We start from the raw sequence: 27142 nt of genomic DNA on the forward strand, positions 1-27142 counted from the left end.
TATCTGATACCAAGTTACAGTTACTTGTTTCACCTTTAAGTACTTCCACAAGTGTAAGAGTAAGTGTAAATATTCTTATAATCAAACCAACATCAACCACTGGTTAAACCAATATTAATTATTGGCATAATTATAAGTCATTATTTTAAGTATTTTACTCTGGGTTTTATCCAATCTCTCAAAATGTTTAGATTTTATTCTTTAAAAACCTTTAATGCTTTAAAATAAGGAATGGTCTGAATTATTTTTAGCCTGATGCAAGATAGAAACTTCTTCTTTATTAAGGAAACCAGCTCTTCCTGTTTCATGACTCTCTTTCTGCCTGACTATGATTTTTTATGAATAAATAGAAAAAAGTAGAATTAAAGCAAAGTTTGCAGGACACAATAACAACACACACAACCAGATTCATTTTATTACAGTCTGACTCTATTGTTGGGTCTTGATGTCACCTATGTCATCAGAAAGTCAAACATTTCCGTACAGAAAAAGTTAACTGGTTATTCTAATACGGTTTTAATTGCTAGTTCGTGTGACGGTCAAAGATTTCTCCCCAAAAACAGATACCCCTTGTATGCTGTCTTATTTTCATTATAAAAGCACCAAAGTTAAGCAGTGTACTTTGGGCAACAAGCAAAAATGAAAACTGATTGTCAGCAGTCCAGATAATTGCGGGATCATGATGGTATTTTTACTGTGTTGAACATTTTATCCTGAGGAGCAAATGTGTCAGGTTTTGTGTAGCTTGGCAATTTGAAGCTCATTTAAGGCAACAAGAAGACAATTGTAAAGAGAAATAAAAATAAATGCCCTCTGCAAATCAAATTTGCGCTTTGTCATTTAAAACCACCAAGGGGGCTCGGAAAAAAAAAAACATCTGGCACAAATTGTCCCTAGAATATATTAAGAGTTAAGTTTGTGATTCGTGAGATACATTTTCGTAAACGGCAAAAAAGAGGAATTGCTAAAAGTAAAAAATAAATAAATAGAAAATATTGCTAAAATCTAATTCTTGTGAACCCATTACTGCCTTGTGTTGTAAATTGGATGCATTATGCACGGGTTGTTTGCCTAGAGGCGATTGGTGTTTTGTTACTAATCCTTACGTGAATTCAAGTTTCTTTCTGAATGTCTGTGAAGGGAAACTTCCTCAGCTTTAATAAATAGTTTATGTCTGTGAAATGGAGCAATAATAAAAAACAAATGCCAGGCTCTGTTCCTTTCTGTATGCAAAGTGTTTCCTGGATAGATCCAATCTCAAAGACCGTCGCAACTTCCACAATCACAAACCTGTGGCTACCGTTGGCGGCGCTGCGTTACCTTTCATGTTGTTTTCTCTCATCGCCTCATTCGCACAAACATGACCACGCACACACACACAAACAGGAAAGTCATTATTTGCTGAGTGTCTGTTCAGTGTCATGACCCCAAGCCCCCTGCTTGTTATGAAGCCAGGAGTCGCTGGCTGCAAACATATGAAACAGGACACACAGCAGGTTGCTGCCTCTAATGATGATCTGCTTGGTGACGGTTGTGCTCATGACTACTGGTGTTTTACATGCCCCAGTGTGGAGTGTGGATGTCACTGTGCTCTGCAAATTAGAACGGTAATAATGTGTATCCACCTTCATGCTCTCTCTCATGTCCATCTATCCATGTTATTGATATGCTGATGTTTATTGATGCAGTGTGTGCTTTATGGTATCGTATGTGTATGCGTGTATATGTGTGTGTGCACGCAATACTGTATAACTGCAAATTCATAGGCATGCCTCCATGCTCTTCAGTGATGCGAGACGGAGCCGTGAATCAGCTCAGCCCGTAATGAATTCCGATGGCCCATGGAAGACAGAGGGGAGGAAGACGGGAGCAGGGGAAGGAGGAGCAGAAGAAGGAGTAGGAGCAGCGGCAAAGGCGTGGCTGAGGGGCACAGAGGAGAATGGTTGGAAAAGTGAAGGGAAATAATAAAAGAGAATAACGAGGGAGGGAACAAACTGTGTGAAGCTGCATGGGTTCATTGATTGATCACAAAAATAAAAAATAAAAAATTCAGTCCAGTCTCCCATTGTTCTCTTTTTAACTGAAAACAGCAGAAATTTTTGTCATTATTGCTGTTCCCAGAAACCATTATAAGCAGTTTGTAACTTATTTGCCTAAAGTTAAATAAGGGCTAATCTAATTCAGGAGGTTCTTTATTAAAAACCGAGTTTCTTTGTGTTTGATGAAAAGCAAACTTCTAAATGGAGTTTCACATTATCTTAATGCATTTTCAATGCCTTGTGGCTTCCATTCTTTAATAGGCTGATCTGAAAATACTGGCAGCTTCAGAGAGGAGAAATCATCACATTTAGACGTTTCCTCTCATATCCCAGTTTGTGACAAATTAACACAACCAAATACCTAGACTTAGTCTTATCATTATATCAGTTTTAGTAGTTTCTCTTAATTGTGCCTTCAAGTACATTTTCTTTCCAACTAGATATAACATTCATTTTCTTAACATTAATGCTAAATAGCTGGCAAATTCTGTCAATAGGTAGGCAGCTTTTATGAAAAATATGTTGACATAAAATATGCCAGTTTTCGATCAAAGAAAACTAAGAATAAACAGTTTTTATTCAAATAAAATGATCTAATATGGGGTTCATAGAACATGTAAGCAGTGTAGTATAATTCAGGTCAAATTTGATCTGTCTTTTAAATATCCAATTGTTTTCCTAATTACATAAAAGTAATAAGAAGAAATGTGTGATGTAGAACGGGTAGGTTTGGCTTCGACAGCGACTTTGATGTCTTTCTCTCTCTCGCTCCTTTACAGCCTGGATGAACAGCAGACAGGTCTTGTCACGATGTTCAAAATACATTTCGATTTAGAAGCTTTTAACTTCTCTGTGCCTCCTCTGATTCATTTAGTCATTTTACTGACTTTGACATTTGCTAAATTTGAGTCCGTTACAGTACATTCTGTCAGGAACAGCATGCACAGTTTAGAGGACTGTCAAAAGCCACTACCTGGCTGGCTGCAAACATATGAAACAGGACACACAGCAGGTTGCTGCCTCTAATGATGATTTGCTTGATGACGGTTGTGCTCATGACTACTGGTGTTTTACATGCCCCAGTTAGGTTTTCCTGTTTCCTGGTGAAAAGTAAAATACATTAAATCTCTTTATCTCACCCTGAAAGCAACCTCCATTTTAAACAGCTATGGTATATTGTCATCCATACAAACCAAATGTGTTGGAGGCTTTTGATTTCCTCACTGGTACAGTGTTGGACTTTGTGTAACCGATTATATGTTGTCATACTTCATCATCACCAGTTCTTGTGTCTCCACCAACTTATTGAAAATAATTGTCGAATAGACACAGAAATGAGTCAACCTCACTGACTCATTATAGTAGAATACAATACGTGGCATAAACTAACTCACACAAAACACTTGTGCTTTTTGTTTTTCTGATGATCGTCATTTTAACAAAGCATTTAAACGCAGCTCTACCAGATTCAGTAAGAAAACTTTGAAGATACGGTTCATGAAGATGTGGCATCTGAAAATTCTTTGCTGCCACAGCTGGTGTGACCCAATCTGAAGATGCTCTCCGGTTGTTTCTAACATGACCTGCTCTTTCAGATTCAATCAAAACCCTAATCACAAACTTTAATAGCTTCTTTATACCGCCTCGTTTTCTTTTTGTTGCACACACTGTCAGTCTTTAAATGTAATTCACAAGTAGAAAGCAAGCAAACAAGACATTATTGAATGGCTTTGTCAGCTTTTCTTGCTCTGTGTCATTTTATATTGATCCACGCTTGCAATCATTTGTTTATATAAAGTCAAATATGTCTGCAGGAAGAACAATGAAGTCATATGACACTGCGGCTTAATAAGAATATTTTCAATAACATGGCTCATGTGCTGAATATGAAACAGAAAAAGATGTTTGAGTGTAAAAAATATTTTTTATAGAACCACATTAGTATTAGATAAGGATAAAAACAATAAGACATAGTGTACTGTACTCTAAGCACTTGCAAGTTTGCTTGATCCATTTGCAATTTATTATTTCTAAAGGGAAATTTTGAAATAATTTTGAAATTTTACACACACACACACACACGCACACACACACACACATATATATATATATATATATATATATATATATATATATACATGGGAGGACAAGCTCCTACATGGGATGTACCACCGACAGATAACTAAAGTGGCTGATATCAGGAAATCCTACCAATGGCTGGAGAAAGCTGGACTCAAGGACAGCACAGAGGCTCTCATCCTGGCCGCCCAGGAACAGGCCCTAAACACCGGAGCAATAGAGGCTCAGATCTACCACACCAGACAAGACCCAAGGTGTAGATTGTGCAAGGAGGCCCCTGAGACAGTCCAGCACATAATAGTGTGCAGTTCTAGGCACAGCCAAGATACTGCGCAGAACCCTCAAGCTCCCAGGCCTCTGGTAGAGGACCCGAGCTCAGAGGATGAGAGAGAGAGAAAGAGAGAGAGAGAGACCACCTGTGGAGAGAGAGAAGGGAATTATATATATATATATAAAACTTTGCCCCAAAGTAGCATCTTGATTACCAAATATATATTTCTTTTACTAAATAAATAAAATACATATTTCCAAAACAAGTGCTATGCTTTAAATGGTCACTTACTCAAACAAACAGAAAATAGCTGAATGAATGTTTAAACTTGCAATACTTAGTGGAACTGCACAGAATATTACATTATTTATCACCATAAATGCAGCCTAACAGCTTTCTTGCATTCTTTGTTGCATTATTGCATTTCTTTCTTTTTCATTCTTTAAAAGTGCTGGGTAAAAAGTATGCATGGTGGCCATTTTCTCTTACCTTTTAAAATCATGCCAGCACACAATACCAGACACAATGTGTTCCCATGCCAGCTGTGTAAAACACAATGTGTTCTTTGGTCACACACACATGCACACACCCACACGCATGCATATAAAGCACCAGAGCAGACATGAAAAGGGAAAAAAAATAAAATGCGCATGAACTGAATTAGCATTTGAAAGCTGTGTTTTTGCAGAGCAGTTGTCCTGTGAATTTAAAAAATCAGTTTTATGCAGTTTGACTGGCCTTCAAGAGATTTGCTCTCAGTTGCAGATTTTCCAAATGCCTGCAGGTCAGGTGCATCCCCCCCACTTCTCAGTCAAACGCAAACTGACTGACGATCAATGATACATTAACAACTCGACAACGAGAGCAAACAAAATGAACACTGCTGCATTAAATGCGCAATGTGCTGGAGATCAACCTAACAAGCAGCAGCTTTGACAGAGTTTCTTATTCTCAACCCCCCTGAGGCTGGTTGTGTAGGACGTGTTTGTTTCTCTAACAATGGTTTAATTTACATGTGGGTTTTAATAAATTCAAAACCAACAAGGCTGTTTGTTTTAGATTTTCCACACTGAATTTTCTGAAGTCTTACAATAGTGATACTGATGTAAATAGTGACAGATGCTTTTCTAATGCAGATTATACAAAGTAATGTTTTGAAGTTGAACAGTTTCTGTGAAATCAAATACCTTCAGCTTAGATATTGTAGTTTGTCAAAAACGTCATGCTAAGTTTTTGCAATACAAATTTATGACGATTAAATCTACAATCTTAAAAAGAAGCTTGTATGCAAACACATATCTCATGCATCACATAAAACATAAAACATCTCATTAGAGTCCTTTTGACTGTTTGTAGTTGATTTTTTAATTCAAATTTCTCCAGCCAATGTCTGTTTGGCTGCAGATGAATGAGAAACAACATTAAATTTAAGAAAATTTGGTAATAATAAAATAAACTTGGCAAATCTATTTGTAAAGATGATCAGAGCAGGCTGAAATAGCAAGATTTCTTCTGTGATGATGTTGAGCCAAGTTCTTGTAAAAACCATATGGCATTTCATTAAAATGATCTTTCGAGTGCCAACTGTGTTCTCTGCAGAAGTGCTACATCACCCACTACGTTTGCCAAAAAAGATCCTCAGGTCGACAGACTTGTAATGAGCCCAAGTCTACCAGCTAGCCATATCATGCCTGCAACCAGAGTAATTCTTTATCCTCTTTTAAAAGCTCTGATCATTCATAAATGTGAGCTTTAATACGGCAAAGCATTCTGTCTTGGCATTCCTCAGGGGAGTCTAATCCAAATGGATGTTGATGGCAAGACATTTTGTGCATCTCATTTTCAGTAAAGAGGTGATTTCTGTATTTTGTCCTGAGTCCTCCAGCCAATTGGCTGAACTGTCTGTATTGCCACATCATACACTTGAGGCAAATGGCTAATCCTTTTAAAAGTCAACCAACACAGGGATGGTGTCCTTCGTTTGGCATGTTTTAGGCACAATGATGGCGAGTTGATTTCAACCACCCCTGCTGCCTGTGCCATTTTACAAGCACATGGAGAAGACACGGCTTAAAAAAACAATATGTTGCTTGGTTGTTGCTCAACTTATATTTGGGAAAACCTGCAGTGAAAGTTCACTGTACTGCATTACCCACCTGCACTTGCATTATTGAGGTAAACACCAACTAGCCTCTCACATTCTGGCTCACTAAAGTGGGACTAACTTAATTGTTGCTTTATTAGTCTTTCAGTTGAATTAAGAACAATGATTGGACTCTCAGCTGATCAATCTGATGAATGAGTTTCTGTGATTGTTTGTCTTGTATAGATTTTTAATGAGGTGGGATTGACTCCAAAAATCACAAATATAACGAAGCCACAAAAATATGCAAATGAATGACAATCTACATATAATGTATAATGTTGCTGTACCTGTAGGCATTGCAAAGATCTGACTGTGACATGCTGTCACTATTTTTATTCAAAATATTGTCAAAATACTCACCCTCTAATTTCTGAATATTTACTTATGAGAAATTTTGAAATTTCAACTCTTTCCTTTATGAATTCATGTATTAAAGACTATAAATGTATCAAGTAGAGTTAACTCTACTATTTTTTATTACCATTAAAAAAGACAATTGGCAAAATCATATTTTATTTAATAAATAAGAAACTTTTAAAAGTAATTTAGCGGCAATGCTCTGCATGTCATACGTCTTTAACAGTCTGTTATGTGCGCTGTGATCATGTCTACAAAATGCAAACAGCAGCATTTTAATTTCGCACACCTGCACACAAGTGTGTTGGCTTCCAAGAAAGAAAAAAATAAAATCAGCATCTGTATTTATGCACAGGATGGTGGAATTTGACATCAGAGTTTGAAAGCTGTGCTGGGTAAAACATTACTTGTTCTACATCAATAAGAGCAAAAGGACTTTAATTTGAACATTTAAAGCTTACAAAATAACAGCATTATGTATTCTCAATTTATTAATGTAAGTACATCTCAGTTCAAATGTTTTTGAACCACCCAAAATTGTACTCACTTTATTTGACTTGCAAGAAGCAGAACTTTCTTTATCACTTTTTTAAGAGGTTTTGATCAATAATTCCTCAGGCATTCTGAAAGTTTTTCAAAGTCCTTCTTTAAAGGGGAGAGCATATTGTGAGTACCGAATTGGACCTCATCGGTTTATACTCATCAGGTGGTACCTTTTTACTGAAATGGGTCAAGATTACAGGGCAACCTTGGTTTTACTCATTTTCTATTGAGGCTTACCATGGAAGCATGTTGACATGTTTCAAAAAGAGCAAAGTGGATAAGTAGAGACCAAAGGACGTGTCACTTTAAAAAAGAGGGTAAAAATAAAAGTAAGGCTTTAAAAAAACAGCAAGCAAAACACAGAAACATGAGAAACATATGACATAGAAGCTGCAAGTTTAATACGTTCAGCTGATCATGAATAGAAAGAATGGAAATTATTCAAACCCCTGACAGATTTAGGTTTGAAGTAATCTTAGTTTTCTCAGGATGACCCTTCTGATTGGATGCAGTCTTAACATGATGGAGTGACCCAAAATGTTCATGTCATTTTTATAAAAATTAAAATACATACTTATTTAAATAATAAAAATAATTGATACACTCCTTGCATTGTGCTATTTTCTTTTGATCTGTCAATACATGTCACTATCAGAAACAAACTTTATAATGAAAACAATTTGAAATCTAAATCTGACAGCAGTGTGAATAATTTTGAACTTAACGGTTTATATGCCATCCCTTAATTTGAAAGCTCTTTGGGATTCACCTTGTTTTTCCTTCATCGTTGCTATTATCCGTTTGACAGGCTGCTACTAACAAAGGAGTCTAAAGAGTCGATTTAAAATTGGTTGTCTCTTACGTTGTCATAACACTGGTTCACCTTTTATGCCTGGATGATTAACTTTTCAGAGTTGAGTGGGATAACAACTCTTGTAAAATGCTAACATACTGAACTGAACCGAGTCACGATCTGTAGAAAAAGCCTGGAAGACTTTCAGAAACAGTCAGACTGTGATGACGCATCATTGGAAGCAAAGTGTAAAGGAACATTAAATATCTTAAAACTGTGACACAACACAGTGTCTCACTAACAAGCTGCCGCTAATACAGAGGTCGGTGTGCATGAAAGTACAGTTAGTCACTTGAAATGTTTCAGAAAAAAACATTTCATAAGGTTTTGAAGTTGTCATATTGGATGGATAACAGGCTGCATACCGATGACAGATTTTACACATGGTTTAACTAATGATGTGGGGAAAATGGAGAATATCACTAAAACGAACTCATTTTCAAAAAACTGTAAAACTTAATTTTGCTCTGTCTCTTATTTCAGGACGTTTCTCACATTTCCAAAGTCTAAATGTGAACTCTCTTCAAGTGTAACTCTAACTTGTCTGGTAGATTAAATCTATTCTCTAACATCAGTCTCCTTAATGAACAAAAATAAATAAATAGTTCAGTTTCTCCCAACTTTTCACTGAAAGCCAAGAAGATGAAAGAAACAGCTTTACAATTGTGGATTTGAATGCATTTATTTTATTTTATTTTATTTCATTTTTACACATTGTAAGATGTGTAAAGATGTAAAGTGTAATTCATGTTTCAAGAAGAAGCAGCAGAGAGAAGTGCTGCGCTTCAAACTGTCAGCAGCACACTTGTTAACTTTAATCAATACACAGAAGATAATCTTGTCCTCTGAAAAGATAAGAAAACATAAAAGGAGCTGAGATTTTTAACAATGACTTTTTGGAAAGTAGGTCAGTGCAGATGGAGAGGAAGACAATATAGCAACCAGACTCGGATATAAAAAAGCAACATTTATTTTCCGTTTGTATTATCCATAAAAAGTCACATATGGCAAATAATACATTCTTGTCACATTGAGAACACTGATTGCATTTTTAATAAATTCATAAATCAGCTTTAAATGTATTCCCCCCTGCAGTATATAAACAAACAGGCATAAAAATGAGTACTTGTGTTTTAGCTGCAACATTTCCCAAATGAACATGAAACCAGAAATGACTACAATCAAGCCAGCACCTTCCCAGCTGGCTTTTCTGCTTGGCAGCCGGCAGTCCTGAAAAGGCTTCACATCATTGTTATGTCCAATATATATGAGAGTCAGCAGCTTGAGCTGCACAGACAGGGCATCTTAGGCCAACGACATGACTAATCACTGGTAATAATACTAACAGGTATGACTCACATTACAGAGGCTTTCCTTGCAGTCTTCAATACATTTTTCATTTTGTGACTCTGATGCCAAAAATAAAGAAGCTGCTCGTTTTTAATCTGAAGATTATTCAAGCTTTGATTAATTTGCATTCTTTGCTCTAATCCATCAAGTTATTTAACTTTCTTGCTCAACAAAAACAACAATTTTATCTAGACTGTGATGGGAACAAATTTTAAACAAAAAACTGTTATATCATCACCTAAAAGCATCTAACAGTTTTCAGTGTTGCTCCAGTCATGGCTTTGATGTTTTTCACCGCATTATATTCTGTTCTAGGTGTGCATGATATTAGGAAAAAAACTGAGATTGTGATTTTCTCTACCTTTGTGATATGACAAGAACCTAGGAACATTTAATCTGTAACTTGAATAGCTCCCGAAGTTATGCTGCATCCCTGCCATCTTGTTGACAATTTCCTCCTTTTCTGTGAAGGTCACAAATATTTTAGAAATATGTTTGCAATGTAAGTAATAATAGTAAATATTTTAATGGCAATATAAACTGCTATATAGCCATGTTTTCTTTTTCCCTCTCTTTTCTGCTGTGCTTCCATCGTTCTATGACCTTCAGCGTTTTGAGCATTAGTGTCCGGTGTGAGCATCTGCTGGTATGAGACTCTGTGCACCTGACTAAATATTATATTCACATGGAAAAATACAGGTTCAGAACACTTTGAAATATTTTAGTCAACAGTTTTTACTCTCCTAACAGTCTTTTGTGATTTGAGTATTTCCTGAAGTCCTTCTCTGTTCTGTAAGCAAATGTCTGATACATTTGCAGCATTACATACAATCTATAAGCATCTGATATGCCACTTTTATTACCAAAGTTGAACACTTTATGTTTACATTTTAAAGAGGTCTTTTCTCTGATTCTGGGATACTGAAATGTTTTCCAAGGTTTGCATGCTCCATGTCAGGCAGGACTCAAAAGTCCCTTCTGTTATCAGCTGGAAGTATTTTTCTGTCTTGCAGTCTGAAAAACTGCTGACATGCGTTGACATGTTGAAAATGGTTTTCTTTTAAATTGCTTCTTACATCTCATGTCTTTTTCTGGCTTCATATTAAAAAATGCAACAGACTGTTAAAATCACCAGCTTTCTGACTTCCTAACTCGCTGATGTCTGTTTTTGTCTTTACCTCCACACCAGTGCTTGCTGGTAGAGCTGACATACTGAGATCAGTTTTGTGACTTTCTCACTGTCTGATAAGCAGTCAACACTGATAACTGTAAAAATTAAATTTTGACTGATTTTTTCTGTGCATCTTTAAGTAGCTCATCTTTCTAAACACTGAATGACAACAGTCTGTAGATTTGGCTGTTCCAGTTTGGAACCTCTGTTCCCCAATGAGGTGATAACCTCATTGGGGAAATTATTAGTACACATGAGTAAAGGTGCTTAGAACTGTGATTAGATCACATGTAATCTATCTAAATTAAATATTACAGTACGTATAGTTTTCATTTTTTACAATCAGCCCCTTCTTCAGTTTGGAAAAAAATGCAAAAACAATACTGGAGCAGTTGTTCACATTGTGTGTCTGTGTTACTTTACTTGAGCAGTTCTCTGTTTGTTTAGTGTTTGAGCCCAGTAGGAAGATTTGAACTTTGTGCACTTTTAAGCATAATGACCAAACAGCATCATGGCCTGGAATCCTTACACAGAAGAGAATGGACATCTTTGGAGTCTCATTGTAAATGTAGTGCTTGTTTTTTTATTGTTGTTTTTCTGTGCCTGTGTTGTATTTATAAGACATACTGTAAGCCTAGCACCTTCATACATTTTGCAGTTTTTGATATTTTCACTGCTCTTTTTGTGTTTTATTTTTTCTTATACAAAAGCAGATCTTTGCAGTTGAAGTGCGACACACCTCCACTCTGCTCTTCTAATATCTCTTTCCTGAACTCGCTGTTTATCTGCTCTACCTTTCTTGCCTGTAGGTCTTCCTCTGCGTCTCTGCTCTGTGTGTCTTCAGTGTTTATTGTCATCGTTCCTCTGAAACTATGCCTGTGCTGACATAAAGCAGCACAGATCCAGTCTGTGCTGGATTGAGAGGGCAAAAAAAAAATTGTTTTTGGGAAGATTTTCACCGTGAGTAAAGAAGCTGATGCGTGCACTCATAAAGATTACAATTCATAGGTCTCAGTTTCCAGATTGTGAAAACAAAACATTTCATAACTCTTGTCCAAAATTACATTTAAATTGAATAAGAATTACAAATAGTCTTTGCATGTAATCAGGCTAATGGTTTAAACTTCATCAGAAATGACCCAAAGTATCTTCATTTTGATTTAGATAGCATCCTGAGGAATAAAGTTAAGTTTTTTTATTTTTTCATAATTATGTTTCCAGTTATAGTATTTATTAGCAGATATTTGCTTGAACAAAATTCAAAAATATTCCTAAAAAGTATGTTTTCTTCCTGATTGAAACATTCTTTATTTATAAATGAAGTGGTGTCAAACACATAGATGAATGGGTTTTAGTCTGTGTCACTTATTTACACTGTTTAATAAAACAATAACTGCTTTATTACATCCACATAAATCATTTGTCTGTCTAGGAATAACACAGGAGTTCCTGCATTTTTATAAGTGGCAATTAGAAACTGTTTCTGTGGTGCAAGAAGATAAATTGCATTCAAAGAGTAGTTGTGTTTCCATCAAAGTTTTTTATGTGCATTTTGAAGTATCACATTAGAAAAAGTTGATGGAATGGCAAAGTTCAAAAATAACTTCACCAATTTCACAAAAAAAAATTTTTTTTTACTCTCACTTGAGGTAGAAACACATTTGCTAAAAAGATTATCATGTCTGAACCTCCCACAAGGAGGGGATGACTCTTAATTCATTGTTTTAAATGAGTGGTGCATGCTAGTTTGCAAACTCTGCATCGTGTTTATCACAGCCATGCACCTCAACATCTGATTAAATTATGATTTGATTAACCAGGTTGAATTGCTACAAAACAGATGGGGAAAAAAACAATTTGTAATTTCTTTTTTGTGACATTTTAAAAGTTTCCTCAAAATTCACATGATAATTAGACTGAAACATAGCTGGTCACAGTTTTAATCATTCTGCTTCATTCTTCCTCTGCAGGGTCTCCGCTCCACATCAGGTGAAGCACTGTAGGCTGCCAGGCCCCTGCCACCATTACCTTCCCTCCTCCTCAAGAGGCATCATCCTTTACACAGAATCCCTCCACCCCACCTGGCCTCACCTGGCAAAACCCCATCAGACAACCACCACTGGCCCTCCCTTTACCCCATGGTGGCCCCAAGGCCCACCCTCTCACTGCTACTGGCTATCCTGGCCTGCACGGGGCCCGCACGCCCCTCGCCCCCCCTGCTGCTCCGGCCCCGGGAGAGAGAGAGGGACTCGGGTGGCATCAACATAGCCGTAGTCCACTCTGGCTCCTCCCTCCTCCCGGAGACGGCGGTGGTGGGAGGCGCGGGGGTTGGCGAGCCGGGTCTCGGGTCCGGTCTGGGAAACGGTCCGGGAGGAGGAGGCGGCGGAGGCGGAAGGGGGGTGACAGATACAGCCTCACTGGCAGGAGTTGTGGCCATGGCCTCTTTGTCCTCCTCAACATACCTGTCACTGGCAGCACTTTCCACGGAGACAGTGATGACACCATCAGGTCAAGCAAACGTCATCTACCTGGCAGTGAATGAGAGCAGTCCAGGCACACTGCTGCTGCAGCTGTGTGAGCTGCTGGCCACTACACCTCTGCAGGTAGGCACAAAACACAGTTTTTCATCTTACATTGTGTTTGATTCTAAATAGATATGCATTCTGAGTTACTGAAAGATGATATTTCACCTGATGGAGCCTTTGTTCAACTCAGGGTTTGGTGTTTGAGGAGGAGAGACCACCCCCGCCAAACCGTGCCCCTCTGGCCCCAATGCTGGAGTTTGTCTCCGCTCAGACTGGAGTTCCTGTTGTTGCTGTCGGGGGAGGAGCCAGTCTAGGCCGAGAGCCACAGGTAGAAATGAGTTACTTCTTATTGCATCATCATCGTCGTTCCCGTTTCTTTCATCGCAGCCAAAGAAAGAACCGTCTGTGAAACACGAGATAGAATGTAACAATTAAAAGATATGAACACGTTTCCCGCCTTCTTGAGCACATTTCAGTTACATAACACTTTGAAGTTGTGGTCTATGTGTAAATGGGAAATTTAATGAAGAGAAAATGTACAGTTATTTTAATAAGACAATGTCAGTCTGTGAGGGTCGAACAATATTACCTTTCAAATTAGTAGAAATCATATTTTGTATCAATGTGCTCTTTGTACAGCAGCAATAAATCTAGATACAGGCAGTCTAAAAATGTATACATTATTTCGTTTGAGGAGCACAAAAAAATGTGAAAGAAGACGTGGTATGTTACATAGAAAAGGTAATCTAACAGGTAGTGATCAGCCTCTAACCTTTAACTTTGGTGTAAAAGTGGGAAGAACAGAAATTGTTGCTTCCCTTCTAAACTGCAGCAGGCAGAACTGATGAACTAAAGGGACATGCTGGCTTTTTTGTTAACTTAATTTATTATGATTTTCAGTCCCAGTTCTGATTATGGATTTTTTTGACCAAAACTAGTTAAAAAATATGTGTCTTTGGAGGAATATGTACCTCATGTTATGCCTAACCTACAAGCTTGTTTGTTTGCTGTTTGACAGGAGCAGGTTGAGGATCATGGTTAATTTAGGAATTAACCATGGAAAAATCCAATCGGAATGGGAAACGGGAAAGGAAAATCTAAATCCAAAGAGGCACAAATTTGTATTGAATTAATTACAAAGAGTGACTCAATGAGACCTTTAATGCTGAGGTGTCTTGTTACAAAGCTTTTCATTACACAATCACAGTTTCTGCTTATTGCAAAAATGCACATTTCAGCTTTAGGGATGACAAATCCCTTAGGCCTGCAGTGCTATGGATATTAAATCCTCTCTATATCTTCTGACAGCAGAAATTGAAGCTCAGTGAGCAATCTCTAATTTATCTCAGATTAAAATCTACAATGTCAGCTTCTTTTAGGAAGACACACTGCTTTGATCTTATCAGGAATGTGCGATGGAGAAGAGGGGCATTGCAATATCTTTCTCAGGATGGCTTTAGTTTCGGTTGTTGCTATTTGTTAACAGGTCAGCATCAAAATCACCAAGACATTGGCATGAATTTTCATAATATTCATAATATTCAACCTGTTTGAGAAAAATAAATCCACACTTATGTCTTGGCCACAGTCAGAGATCCAGATAACAGAGCAGCAACGGCAGGTGTGATATTGAGTGAGTGGGCCAGACTGTTTTAAACAGATCACCTTGACAGCATGATGGTTATAATTCTTTCATGACTTGGCTGCTGTCATAGTTAATACAGAAAAACTGGCACCAAGCTAACAGCATCTTAAAATATTCATTGATTAAACAGATTTGTTTACTGCAGGAGGTGAAGATACTTTGCAGAGACATTRTGTCATTAACCTTTTAACATATTCCACCTTAACCTAAAAAAAAATATTCGGTGGAAATTGTTTTGCTAATTCTTTTACTGAATATGTATTTGTACACTAAAATGAACACAAACAATCCTGATGATTCGACATGGATGCTGTTCATTTCACCCACTTCATATTTGAATTTTTTGCTGCTTTGTTCCTGACATGTTCAGGTGTGAAATGAACACGGAAGGTTTTGTGCTTGTGACGCATCAACTGGTTCCCACCCTCAGGAAGTTATGGACCTGTTTTGATAACCAGTGATGTAAAGGAATATCTGTGCTCTACTTATTGTCTACTGAAAACTAAAGAGATCGTATGTTGTTAAATGAGCGTCGTCTTTGCACACACCACCTGACATTTATGAGTCCATCTCTGACCTCTCACGTGTGCCTTCACGTCTCAGTCACTCAGATCAGCCCACTATCTGTAGCCAGAAATGCTGAGGACACACAGGAAGCTCAGAGAGGATTTGGCTTCTGCTGAGGTGGCTCCAAATCATGGGATGGTTGCTGTTGGAGATTACAGAGGCCTCTTATCTGGCCAGTGCTCAATCCGCTCTCAAGACCTACCGCCTTGGTTTGGCTTTCAACCCGATATGTTTGATAACGTGTTTAGCTCTTTGGTCAGTGCTTGCTTGTTTCAAAGTACTTTTCAAATAAACTTGGCTTGGAGATTATTAATATTTTTGAAGTCATTCATAGGTATTTTAATTTGGGGTCATATTTCTAAATGGCTGCTGGCCCCACCGAGCATCAGAGCAACCATCATTTGAGATGTGGTGTAATAAAATATCTTAGAAAAATAGCTGAGAAACCTGCTGTATGCAGCATGGAGACATTTAGCTCGTATCCTCAAGCTTTTAGATTATCTTTCCTATTTCTTCAACTTTTTTAATCTCATGAGCTRGATCTTTCTTTAAAAGGCTTAAACTCTCAAGAGTCATATCTTCCCAAATAAATAAAAGTTTCAAAATGAGTCAAACGAGGAATCAAAAATCTGAAAAATACTTGAGGTTGGCGTGCAGTGGAATAATATCTTGCGTTTTGTTTTCTGGTTTAACTATAAGTGATCAAATCCAAACTGAATCCGCATGATTACACAACAAGCTCTCCTGGGCAAATGACACAGACTCTAAAAAGGAATGACAAAAACTGAGAAGAAGCAAAATATGAAACAAAAGATGCATGAGCCACACTTTTCTACATAATCTGTTGAACACACCATTGGAAACTGTTTTTAAAACAACAAAAATATGAATACRCTATTAGAATTCATGAATAAAAGTCATTTCATTTTCAGTCCCTCTTGCTCCAGGCTGCCAGTTTCCTATTTTTCACTAAGACCTAACGTTTTCTTTAAAGAATAACAACGCACATACACATGTCCTTTCACTTTGACAGTAGGAAAGCAGCTAGATCATTTTTCAGTGCCTTGTAAAAGTATTCRCCTCCTTTACTTTGTCCCAGTTCAACTACAAATGAAAAGTTATTTCATTGGGATTTTCTGAAACAGACCACTAAAAAGCAGYGCACAATGGCAAAGTGGAGSATTTTTCTTCAAATACATAGCCACGCTGTTCAGTAGCTGGTCCTTTTCATGCCAGTTAGTTGCTTGGATTTTACTCAKSAGTTTCAGAATAAGGGGCATTGCACACAGCTTAGGATTCAATTTGAAAAATCTTACATGATTCCTTTTGTTGATCTGTCACATAAAATTCAATTAAAGTACGTTAAGGATWGTAATGTGGCAAAATGTGGAAAGGCTTAAGGCATAGGCATGATTCTGCTATACTGTAACAGAAGTACATCAGTGATCACAATGTTGGGATGATGAATCACCATTTTGTTTTCTATTTTGAAGCATATCAAGAATAAGTAGACCTTGTAGCAATACGTTTTCTAAAACGGCGACTTGGGACRCAACATTAGTCAKTCATTGTTTCTGGTGAGTACTCAAGGGTGCTAGTGAATTTATTTTAGCTTCATCTTACAAAAGAACTCTGAAACAATCTTTAGTCTTCAGCTGCAGAATTCACTTCTAGCACGTTTCCTATAAAACCTTTTCTACGGCAGGTTGAGAAAAGCAAACACACTTACACTGGGAGTCAGTCTGCTGGTTTGATACCTGATATACTTCAGTGCATCATAACTGGAGGTGAGCCCTGACAGCATGAGGCCATGGAATGTTATTCCCTGGCGTCGTTCCCTTTGATCATCCACATGTACGCACAGATGCAGAGCCCTGATTACTAATTTACAGATATTCCCTCAACTCCCAGCAAAAAAAAATTATAATTCATACAGTATTTGAAAGTGCAAAGCYTGCAAAAAAAAGAAGAAACATATTTTATTTTCCTGCATAAACTCACATTCACGCCAACCATCTGCGAATATGYATTTTGACACCTTGAAACTTTGCTCTTGTTTCGACGAAAATACAGTGGCAGAAAAGCCAATGAAAATGAATTTCTTTGTCACACAGTGAGCAGCTCATCTACCAACATTAAATATGACTGCAGTGGCAGAGAGGAAGGCCATCACTGTTTCTTTCATTCATGCTTGAAAGCTTTCTTTTAAAAGCCAAAGCTTGTTTTGACAGACTGCGTCATTCCTCTGCGCCGGCCCCTCTTAGATTTAAACCAGTCAGACACAACGCAGAAAGAGCTCAAATGAATGGGAACAGCCTGCAGATCCGCTGAATAAATATGCTCAATCTTATACAACACATATTCTGTACAGCTGAATGGCACACCATTCTAATTAGCAGTTCATAGAGAGCACCTGGAGTTCAAGGGAGAGCAATAACTTTTTCTGGTATTTAATAAACTGAAGTTTTATGTGAAGTGAACACATTTTATTTGTGCCTCATGAATTCCTTCTCTCTGCTCACAGGAGAGCGGCTCAATCTACCTTCAGTTCACTTGCTCTACCATGCTCCAACTTGAGGTCATCTTCGAAGTCCTTGAAGAATATGACTGGACTTCGTTCTCTGTTGTCACCACTCGTCACCATGGCTACGAGGACTTCCTGGCCATGGTGGAGGGTATGACGGATGGCTCCTTCATTGGCTGGGAAAGGAAGAGCGTGGTGGTTCTTAATGTGACAGACGACCCCGGCGGGACTCGCACCAAACGGCTCCTCAAAGACAATGAAGCCCAGGTGAGTGATGGGGAACACAAATGCCACTTCTGATTGTGATGCAAGTCGAGGGCAAAGTGGTTCATCTTAGCTCAAATCAAGTGAACAAAATGGGGTTCCAGCAGCACCTGCCACTTATCTGAGTGACTAAAAGCCCTTGAAAAGAAAGTGGATAAAAAAAGTCTAATTTCTGTGAAACAACAGTAGAAGTAAGTATCTAAAAATTAAACATCCTCATCTTTCTCATGTAGACCAGCGTCTCCTAACCGTTTTTTTTCTTTTGAGCCCCATCTGCTCTCCAAAGAAAACTCACCCRTTTCCCTGTTGTTGAACTCATATGCACACATGTGCATAAAAATCATAAAATGCACACGGAAACTCCAAAAGGTAAATATACAATTTCTTTACCAGGAAAATAGTAAAGATAAGTTATTTCCTAACTAGAAGCAACCTTGACATTTCATACACCTGTCCATTGTTGTGATATATGTACCAGCTGTTTCAGACTTGTTACATTTTGACAGTTTTGTAGATGTAGAATTAACCTGAAGCTGATCAATCTGACCTCGTCATTTTGTCATTTGACAAGTCAGAACGGTGCGMTTGATTACCACGCCTGATTGTTTATGTCCTTGATGGCCCAACTGAGAATTGGTGTAAATGTCAATAAAGCGAGTCCTGATTTTCTAACTAACCCATAAATTTCTCCAGTCATTATAAGTGGTGATCTGTTAAGRCTGTTCACGTCTCTCATTCATTTAACCCTAATGGATAGATATCGCAAACTTGTGCACTGAGTATAATGCACTTCTGCCTTGTTCTCCACTGGTTATTTCCCAAATGAAGCTGAGATTTTGCCTGTGATTTTGYGAAGCTATAGATTTATATCTCTAATACACAAAACATATTGCAGATTGTCACGATGCACCACTGTTTACACAAATGCTTCTAGGGACATATGTCTAATATTTATTGGAAGATTTTTCAGGGCTTCTATGRATGTGTAGTATTAAAAATATTTAAACTTWGATTTAGAATCATTCTTGTTTTGCAGTTTTGTGGTTCGCTATAAAAAGACTGTTCCTCTTTTCCTAACCAAAGATTTTTTCYTACCTCTAACATATTATGGGAGGTTCCATAAAAAGACTGATATTTAAAGTAAATGCACAGATTGAGCCTACTTGTGAGGAGTAGTGGTTGAATAAACATTTTGCCTGACCTCACCGTTGTCTTATACATGGAAGGAAGAAAGGAATCAGGAATCTCATGTTGTAGCTTTTTTTTTCCACCCTTCTCTTTATAATTCTCATCTCTGCATGAGTCAACGTTACCTGAGATGACCTCACTCTTTAATGCTTTACCAGTTTAATTTATATTCAATTCTTGCTCTCATTTGTTTTGGCTGATATTACAGCAAATGACCTTCGTAAARATAAGTCTGGAAAAAAATGAAAGAAAGACAGCAAGGGCAGCTGGAGCAAAGGGAGAACATTATGTAATTATACTGAAAGTGATGTGACGTGTTAAACGGGGGACATAAAAGGGATTTTGATGTGTCAGATTATTTTTGACTCTACGGCTCTTTGACTCTTCAGACATATATTATTCCTTTTAGAACAAGTTTCCTTATTTTTTGTGATTGTCATAATATTCAGAATATTGAATCCAAGAGTCAAAATTAGACATTATTTAGAAAAATGTCAGTAGCTGACATTCTACTGGCATTCTGCTAAATACCTGCTTAAACAATTTCTCTGGCAGCTGAATTATTCTGTGCTACTTCCCCCTCAGAGACCTGCCTCCTCAATGACAAGAAGAAATAAAAATCTGACCATGATGGATGGGTCATGTTTTTGGAAATTCTCCAAAAACATGCCTGTTTTTGCCTTTCTGACCTCTTTTGCTCTCAGGCTTTTGTCGTCCYGTTTCCTGCGTCAGCATCATCAATTTGAATTTGGTATTTTCAACAACCGTATAAATGTGCATGTCCTTGGGAAAAATATCCATTTTCCCTGAGTTTGCCTTGAAGTTTTGGAAGCAGCTTTTGTTGATGGATGCTATATGAAGCACAATATGTTTCGCCACGAGAGAAAAAGTTAACAACTGTAAGCCATTCTTATGGAAAGTCAACAATCTATTTTTATCAACTGCTGCTGTCAAATTTGTGCAAACAAGAGTTTCTTTATCGCTCTAAGAAAAGCGAATACAGTTCTTGATGAGCTTGCACATTGTTTCCATTGAAGTATAAAAGAAGAGGATTTAAAAGCTTTWCTTGTATGTGCAAGTCAATATCTGTTCATACTAGGGTTAGTACAGACAGTCCCCCCCCCCTTCCCCCCCATGATGAACAATGGTTCTAAGACCACTTACTGTSCAAGACTCCACTGCTAAAGACAAAAAAAACATGATGAGGCTTGTTGATATTTTGCTGCCAAAGATACAGACAAACCAGCAAAACACTGATTTACACAGTAGGAAAAAAAATTCCTACAGTTACATTTGTAGGTGGGAACATCATGGTGTGGGCTGTCTTACRCCATACATTATAAAATCTGTTGATTTTATAACTGAATTAAAGATCAATAGAAAAATTTACTCAGTTTCTTGATAAGAATATGGAGATGAAACGAGTGAGGAATGCCAGRCAAGACAATMGTCCTGAACACTCAGCTAAGKAACGTCGCAAACTGCATTTTTATTTTTGATTGAATGAGTCAATCCRCTTGCTTTCATAATAGTGCTGCATTAACAYGACCCAGATCATCTGTTGATTTAGAGACACATTCAGAATGTTTTTGATCYTGATTTTCTCCCTCTGCTTTAAGTACATTGATTTATTTAACTCTTAGTGAAGAAAAAAACTTTTTCTCCMTGTCAAAGTTTTATGTTTCTTGCTGTGTTGGTGGCAACTGCAATCTGTTTGCATCTGCATACATGTTATGTAATCTTCATTGAGATARCAGTACATAAAATATGCAGATCAAGAATTGTGTTCATAAATGTGTGAAAAATAAAGTGGTTAAAGTGATTGGGTTCCTTTGACTGAGCTATGCACAATTGATAAGAATTTATCTTTAAGAAAACATTGCTCTTTCAAAAGTTATTTTTTTCTTGCCCTGACTTTGTGTTGCCTTCATTTGATAAACTAGTAGAGATGTCAAATTAGGTTTTACCACCAAATGCTGGTTCAGAAAAATTCAACATGTCCTTTCTACTATTTTTAAATATTTACTTTCATTTGAAATGCAGCTCATAAGAGTTTTGCAAAAACATATATTGATTTTCTATCTTTCAATTGTGAAACATGTRGCTTGTTCTCATGAAATTTAATCTGTGAATTGTTCAGGTGTCTTCCAAAAGCTCTGCAATAAKAAAGCATTAAATTCCCTTCACACATTCGCTCTGTAACCCAGTCAGTACCAGAATTATTGATTTCATTTGGTTCCTCTGCTCTGATATGACAATAAAAAGATYTGTGTCTTGCAAAGACTTTGTGACTTTTCTCCTTAAATCAGCGTTTCTTGTCACTTTTATGCTAGCTTAATACTGTACCTGATTCTTTCATTACACATTAGTGTATTTAATTTGGTATTTGAAGACTGTATTTATTAAGTACACCTCAAATTAGAAATAACTTGTGTTGATCCACCCAAAAAKTTCCTTCTCCTGAAAAACAYAGGCAGACCTATAACCTCTGAAAACCTTGTTGATATGAATGCATTGATGGTGTTATGTGCATAATCTAAAGCACTCAGGAGGGTGCAGCACTGCATGGGCCATTTATTTTACTTCAGARCTTGCTGATGCTAATTAGCATATGGCAGGCATTGCTTGATGATTTGTATCTCAGTACTGTGACTGGTAGGCAAGGCAGCAGGCATGCTGGTTTTCCTCTGCATGCCTCACTTAAGGTTATCATTACAGAACCAGAACACAAAATGAATGACAAAACACATATTGTAAAAGGAAACCAGCTGCAGAATGCTTATTTGTTCCTTTGTGTTACACTTTAATTTGAATGCTTAGAAGTTTACTTCTAACTATAGTCTAATGTTATTCAAGTGACACATCCTGAAAGCATCTTAAATGATCATAAGTTCATACTAGCCCAAATTCTCTGAGCCGAGGAATGGAGTTAGATATATTTCAAAAGAGATTTGAGATTATTACAGGCTTTTGGAYGATTTCCTTTCTCATTTTGTCTTTGTGTATATAKGACATAAAGCGGAAATAAGAKAAATTGTACTGGCTGCATGATGAATAAATGATGAAAGAACTAATTAAAGAAGAACAACACCTCTGTATAATAACCTATAATAAAACAATATGTAAATTATGTTGATAACCAGAGAAGGAAAGAAAAACACCATTATATATATTGATTATATAACTTTTACAAGACAGTAGCTCACATTTACCAAGTTATTATGACTTTTTATAGATGAAAATGCTCAAAAAATCTTTCCTAAAGAGAAGCACTTACTTGGTCCCAAACCATAACATTTTTATTAAGGTAAGTTAAGAAATAAAACACAAACTAGCTAAAGTGTGGAATGTGGGTACTAATGCTAAGCAAGCCTAGAGATAACAAAGGCAAAATCAATCTATTAACGAGACATTGCAGACATCCACACAATGGATGGATAGACTTAAAAAGGGTTTGGAGCTTTTGTCACCCTCTCATTAATAACTTTGAAATAACAAAACCCAAATTTCAACATCACAGATTTAAATCAATGCTGTAGTGAAACCAGCACGATGTTTTCTCTTTGTGTGGAACAAGATTTATAATGTGATTAAGACAGTTAAGCTTTGTCAAAGTACAATATGAAGACTCACAATTGTTTAAAGAAATCCATAATGTGATACCCATGCTTTAAAAAAAATTAATGCCTGTCCTGACAAAGTGATTACCACAAGACATTTAAAGAAAAAAAGAGTTTTTGTGTGTTGTTTGTAAAGGTAGCAGGGAACATCTTTCTTCAAATATTAGAGCAACACAACAATTTACAAGAGGAAAAAAGATCATTTTTACCTCAGGAAATAGAGATTTTCTWTGTAAAAGACTTTGCATGTATGCCGACTGCTGGAGTTTTGTGATAGGTGTGTCTGTGTAGACCTCATGCCGACCTTGATCCTATCCGCTGTCAGCTGAGTAGGAGGATCGGCGTCATCCGGCCATCTTCTCTGACGCGAGTCACAGCAGTAAACACGCAGCATGCGATTCAAATGCCACACGCCTGCTGCTATTACTGCTGGTATTTCATACTCCAGTGTTGACTGATTTGAGTTTCTATACCCTCACTCATTGTCTTCCAAAATGGTGGCACACATTTTCCTCAAGTGCTTCCTCTGAGCAATCATCTGAAGGACTCTCATAAGCCCCCCACCCCTAAACACACACACACACGCACACGCACACATGCAGTCAGACTCGCACAGACTCATTTATCTTCCCTTTTATTTTTAATAATGTATGAATGGAAAATAAAAATGCAATCAGAACGAGATTCCTCATTTTTCAAGTACAGCTAATTTAGTTAAAAATAAACTTAACAAAGGGCAGAAATCTGTTAGATGCCATGCAACACTGATGTGTAAATGAAGAAAATGTATAATTGTGAGACAAATATATAAAAGGTCATGGAACCAAATAAAAAGAAAAAGAAAAAGAAAAACACYGATGATTAAAAAATGGGATCCAGTCRCTCAACGTGGATCCATCAGCATGCTTCATTTTAATTGATGCTACACTCTGTTACCCGATTGGTTTATGGCCACCACCTGAACTCCTCTGCCTTATCATTCACCTCCAGGTCCGTCTGCTGTACTCCTCCCTGGAAGAGGCTGAGCTGGTTTTTCGGGCAGCCTGGGCAGCGGGTCAGGCKGGGCCGAGTCACATGTGGTTTGTCGTTGGACCCGCCCTGTCTGGACTGGGATTGGAGGGACTGCCAAAAGCCTTGTTTGCCATCAGACCTCAGGGCTGGAGGGACGAGCCACGCAGGTACGCTCCAAGCAAATGGTTCCCTACTGGTCCGTTTGGGTTTTATGTTGCCATAGATTTTTAGTTTTTCCAATAAAATTAATGGCAAAGTCATTCCTCCAAATCAGCTCTTCCTTCTGCTCTATCACAAAGCCTAACGCAGCTGAACACAATGAATCCCACTCTTAGCAAAAGTCAAAGTATTTTTTCAGAATAAGATTGAATTAAAAGCACAACATACACATTAAAGATATGATGTWCCTTTTAATTTCCCTTTAATTTCCTCATGTTAATACCCATGTAMCATGTATTTCAGTATGCTAGCACACAAGGAAACACTGTGAAAGCAGCTTAAGCAAATGTCTAATTAYTTTAGACACAGTCGGTGAATCACTGGATTCTCTTCAGTTAAACCTTCAATGTAACAAAATGTCACTTATCAATCGCCATTGTATGCGTCTGCACAGTTAATTGATTACAATTTACTAAAATGGATTTGTTGTAATGCCTGACTTCTCCTATTTCAGAAATTTTTTTTACTCTTAGTTTATTACTAGTTTTTTTTTTTTCTTAGCTGAATGAAGAATTTACAAGGATTAGGAGAGTTCAGCACCTCTCAGCCTTTAGGCAGCGAAAACCCAACCTGGTGATTTGAAAAATGCATGAGGATCAGTGGGAAAATGAACATTCTCTTCTTTATCCCTGATAAACACTTTTTTGCAAATCCATGTTCTTTTGGCTTTGCAGCACACAGAGGTACACAAAACCGTTTTAAGACAACGCAGCTCCATGCATGTTCTGTCCTCCAGGGCYTCTTTTTAYAGCCAAGCTTTTCTCCTTGCTTTTTCTAAATGGATTGACTGAGTGGATCAAGGTGAGAAGTTCCTTTACTTCTTCTCTTTTTATTTTCAAAGAGAGATTAAAAAAAAGAAGCAACAAAAAATWWAATTATTTCAAATAAGCTTCATAATGCAAAAAAAAAATTAAATTCAAAATTAATTTTGCTCTGTATTCCAACATTACAAGTAGCTAATTTATTAAATTGAAAAGATATAAAACCAAAAATGGTAAGGAATAAATTGCTATTGAGTCTTTTGTGTTTAGTTTTCCATCATTGGCATGTCAAAATGCCAGTTTTTTWAAYYTTACCATCCATCTGGAATCCACTAGGATGCAGACGTTTTCATCTCGACAAGCAGCATTTTGCCTACATCAGACTTCCCGAAAARAAATATTGCACATAGAAAGCCCAAGAGAGCAGCAGAGTTGTCACTACCATGCATAATGTTGTAGTTCATCCTAAAACACAGATGTCACAAGACAGGGGCGGCATTCTTAAAGGGATGTGATAAACAGAGACATGTTCCTTTAAATATTTAATGAASCCCAGCACCTCCTTTCCAGGTGAAAAGGTTTATTCAGCGTTTAACCTTTCTGAAAAGAAAACATTTTTCTCCTTGAATCAAAAGCCRCACAAGTTGGTATATAAATCATTATGAAGAGTTTTAAAATAAATTTGCCTTTTACTTTWTTCAGTTCAGTATTTTAGCTGAGACATTTCACATTTTGCTTGTTAAAAACTAGATGTTGGCTTATATGAGATTCTCTAAATATGAAGATCAAAACAATGTTATGGTTTACTGACTCATGATGTTTGTGCTTTATGTATAAAGAAAAGAAAAGAAATAGTAGGTTGTTACTGCAGCTGGAATAACGTGCTATGTTAATGTATCATGGATATCTAGCTAAAAATGTATTAATACAATGTTTATTGTTGTCTTAAAATCTTCACCTAATAGTAAATATTTCAGTCACTTTACTGGTAATTTTAGGAGCTGGTTATACTGGACTTKATGAAGTGCTATTCAACCATTTGTTCTTGAGGATTAGTTATTTTCAACTTTATATCTGTTTCAAACAATATCYATAGTGATATATTCAGGAGTTGAATATGAAGACATTGTGAACTACAACATCAACTCGAATAATATTTGACAGATTATGAATCATTACCAGACCAGAAAAAAAAAAAAAACCTGCAACTTCTGCAACCTCCGGCTGATGGCTTGTTGTCTACTGGAGTCACATTTCCTTCATGTTGACTATGCATCAACCAAAACGATATCTAGAGGTGGATAATATATTCATTGTCAAAGTAAATTTCTTTTGAAGTGAAGGGRTTTTCATCATGACTAAAGATGGGTAAATATGGYTAAAATTGCCAATTTTTGTAGGTTYATAAATCTGTAATAAATACAGAAACTGTCGAGTTACAAGATGAGGAACAATGGCACTAACCCCTTRTCTTAGTTTTATATATGCACAGTGTATGTTAATGGTATGGTTAGATTTATGTTTCCTGGAACACAGCTTTGGCTTTTGTGTCAGTTTCAGAATATACAATGCGATAGGAAGACATAAATAACAACAGACAAAACAGCCATGTTTTATTGGGTTTGCACCTTATTCATTTATTTGATATGAAAACATAAAAAAATAATAAAAAAAGGACATTTTCACAGTTTAAGGGCTCACGTTAATCAGTCATTTTTTGCCTTAAAGTAAAGTGCCTATTTCAGCTGCCACATCATTTTGTGGWTGCTGGAGAATCTTCAGAAAAGTTTTCCTCACTGAAAAGAAGTGATAAATGTGACATGGATCAGTAGTTTTGTGAATGTAATAAAAAAACATGTCCCCCTTTTGCAGAGTTTGGAATTTCACCCGCAGCTAAACCGCTCTTTCAAGTCATATGTAAAATTAAATTGTCATTGCTTCATAAGCCGATTCAAAACATCAAACCCTGCAAGATAAGATTTYCATTTATCACAACTTCATCACTTTTC

General features: G+C 37.0%; 1 protein-coding gene across 1 annotated transcript in view; it reads left to right on the plus strand.

Moving 5' to 3' along the window:
- The window catches only part of grin2da (glutamate receptor, ionotropic, N-methyl D-aspartate 2D, a), a 185484-nt gene that overhangs the window by 70834 nt on the left and 87508 nt on the right, over positions 1-27142 (plus strand). The window contains exons 2-5 of the mRNA XM_008422705.2: positions 12780-13412; positions 13525-13662; positions 18071-18337; positions 24133-24320. Of these exons, the coding sequence (XP_008420927.1) occupies positions 12948-13412; positions 13525-13662; positions 18071-18337; positions 24133-24320 (1058 nt within the window). The 5' untranslated portion in view covers positions 12780-12947. The remainder of the gene's footprint in view (positions 1-12779; positions 13413-13524; positions 13663-18070; positions 18338-24132; positions 24321-27142) is intronic.

Source organism: Poecilia reticulata, linkage group LG11, assembly GCF_000633615.1.
Source record: "Poecilia reticulata strain Guanapo linkage group LG11, Guppy_female_1.0+MT, whole genome shotgun sequence".
In the NCBI taxonomy this organism is placed as follows: Eukaryota; Metazoa; Chordata; class Actinopteri; order Cyprinodontiformes; family Poeciliidae; genus Poecilia; species Poecilia reticulata.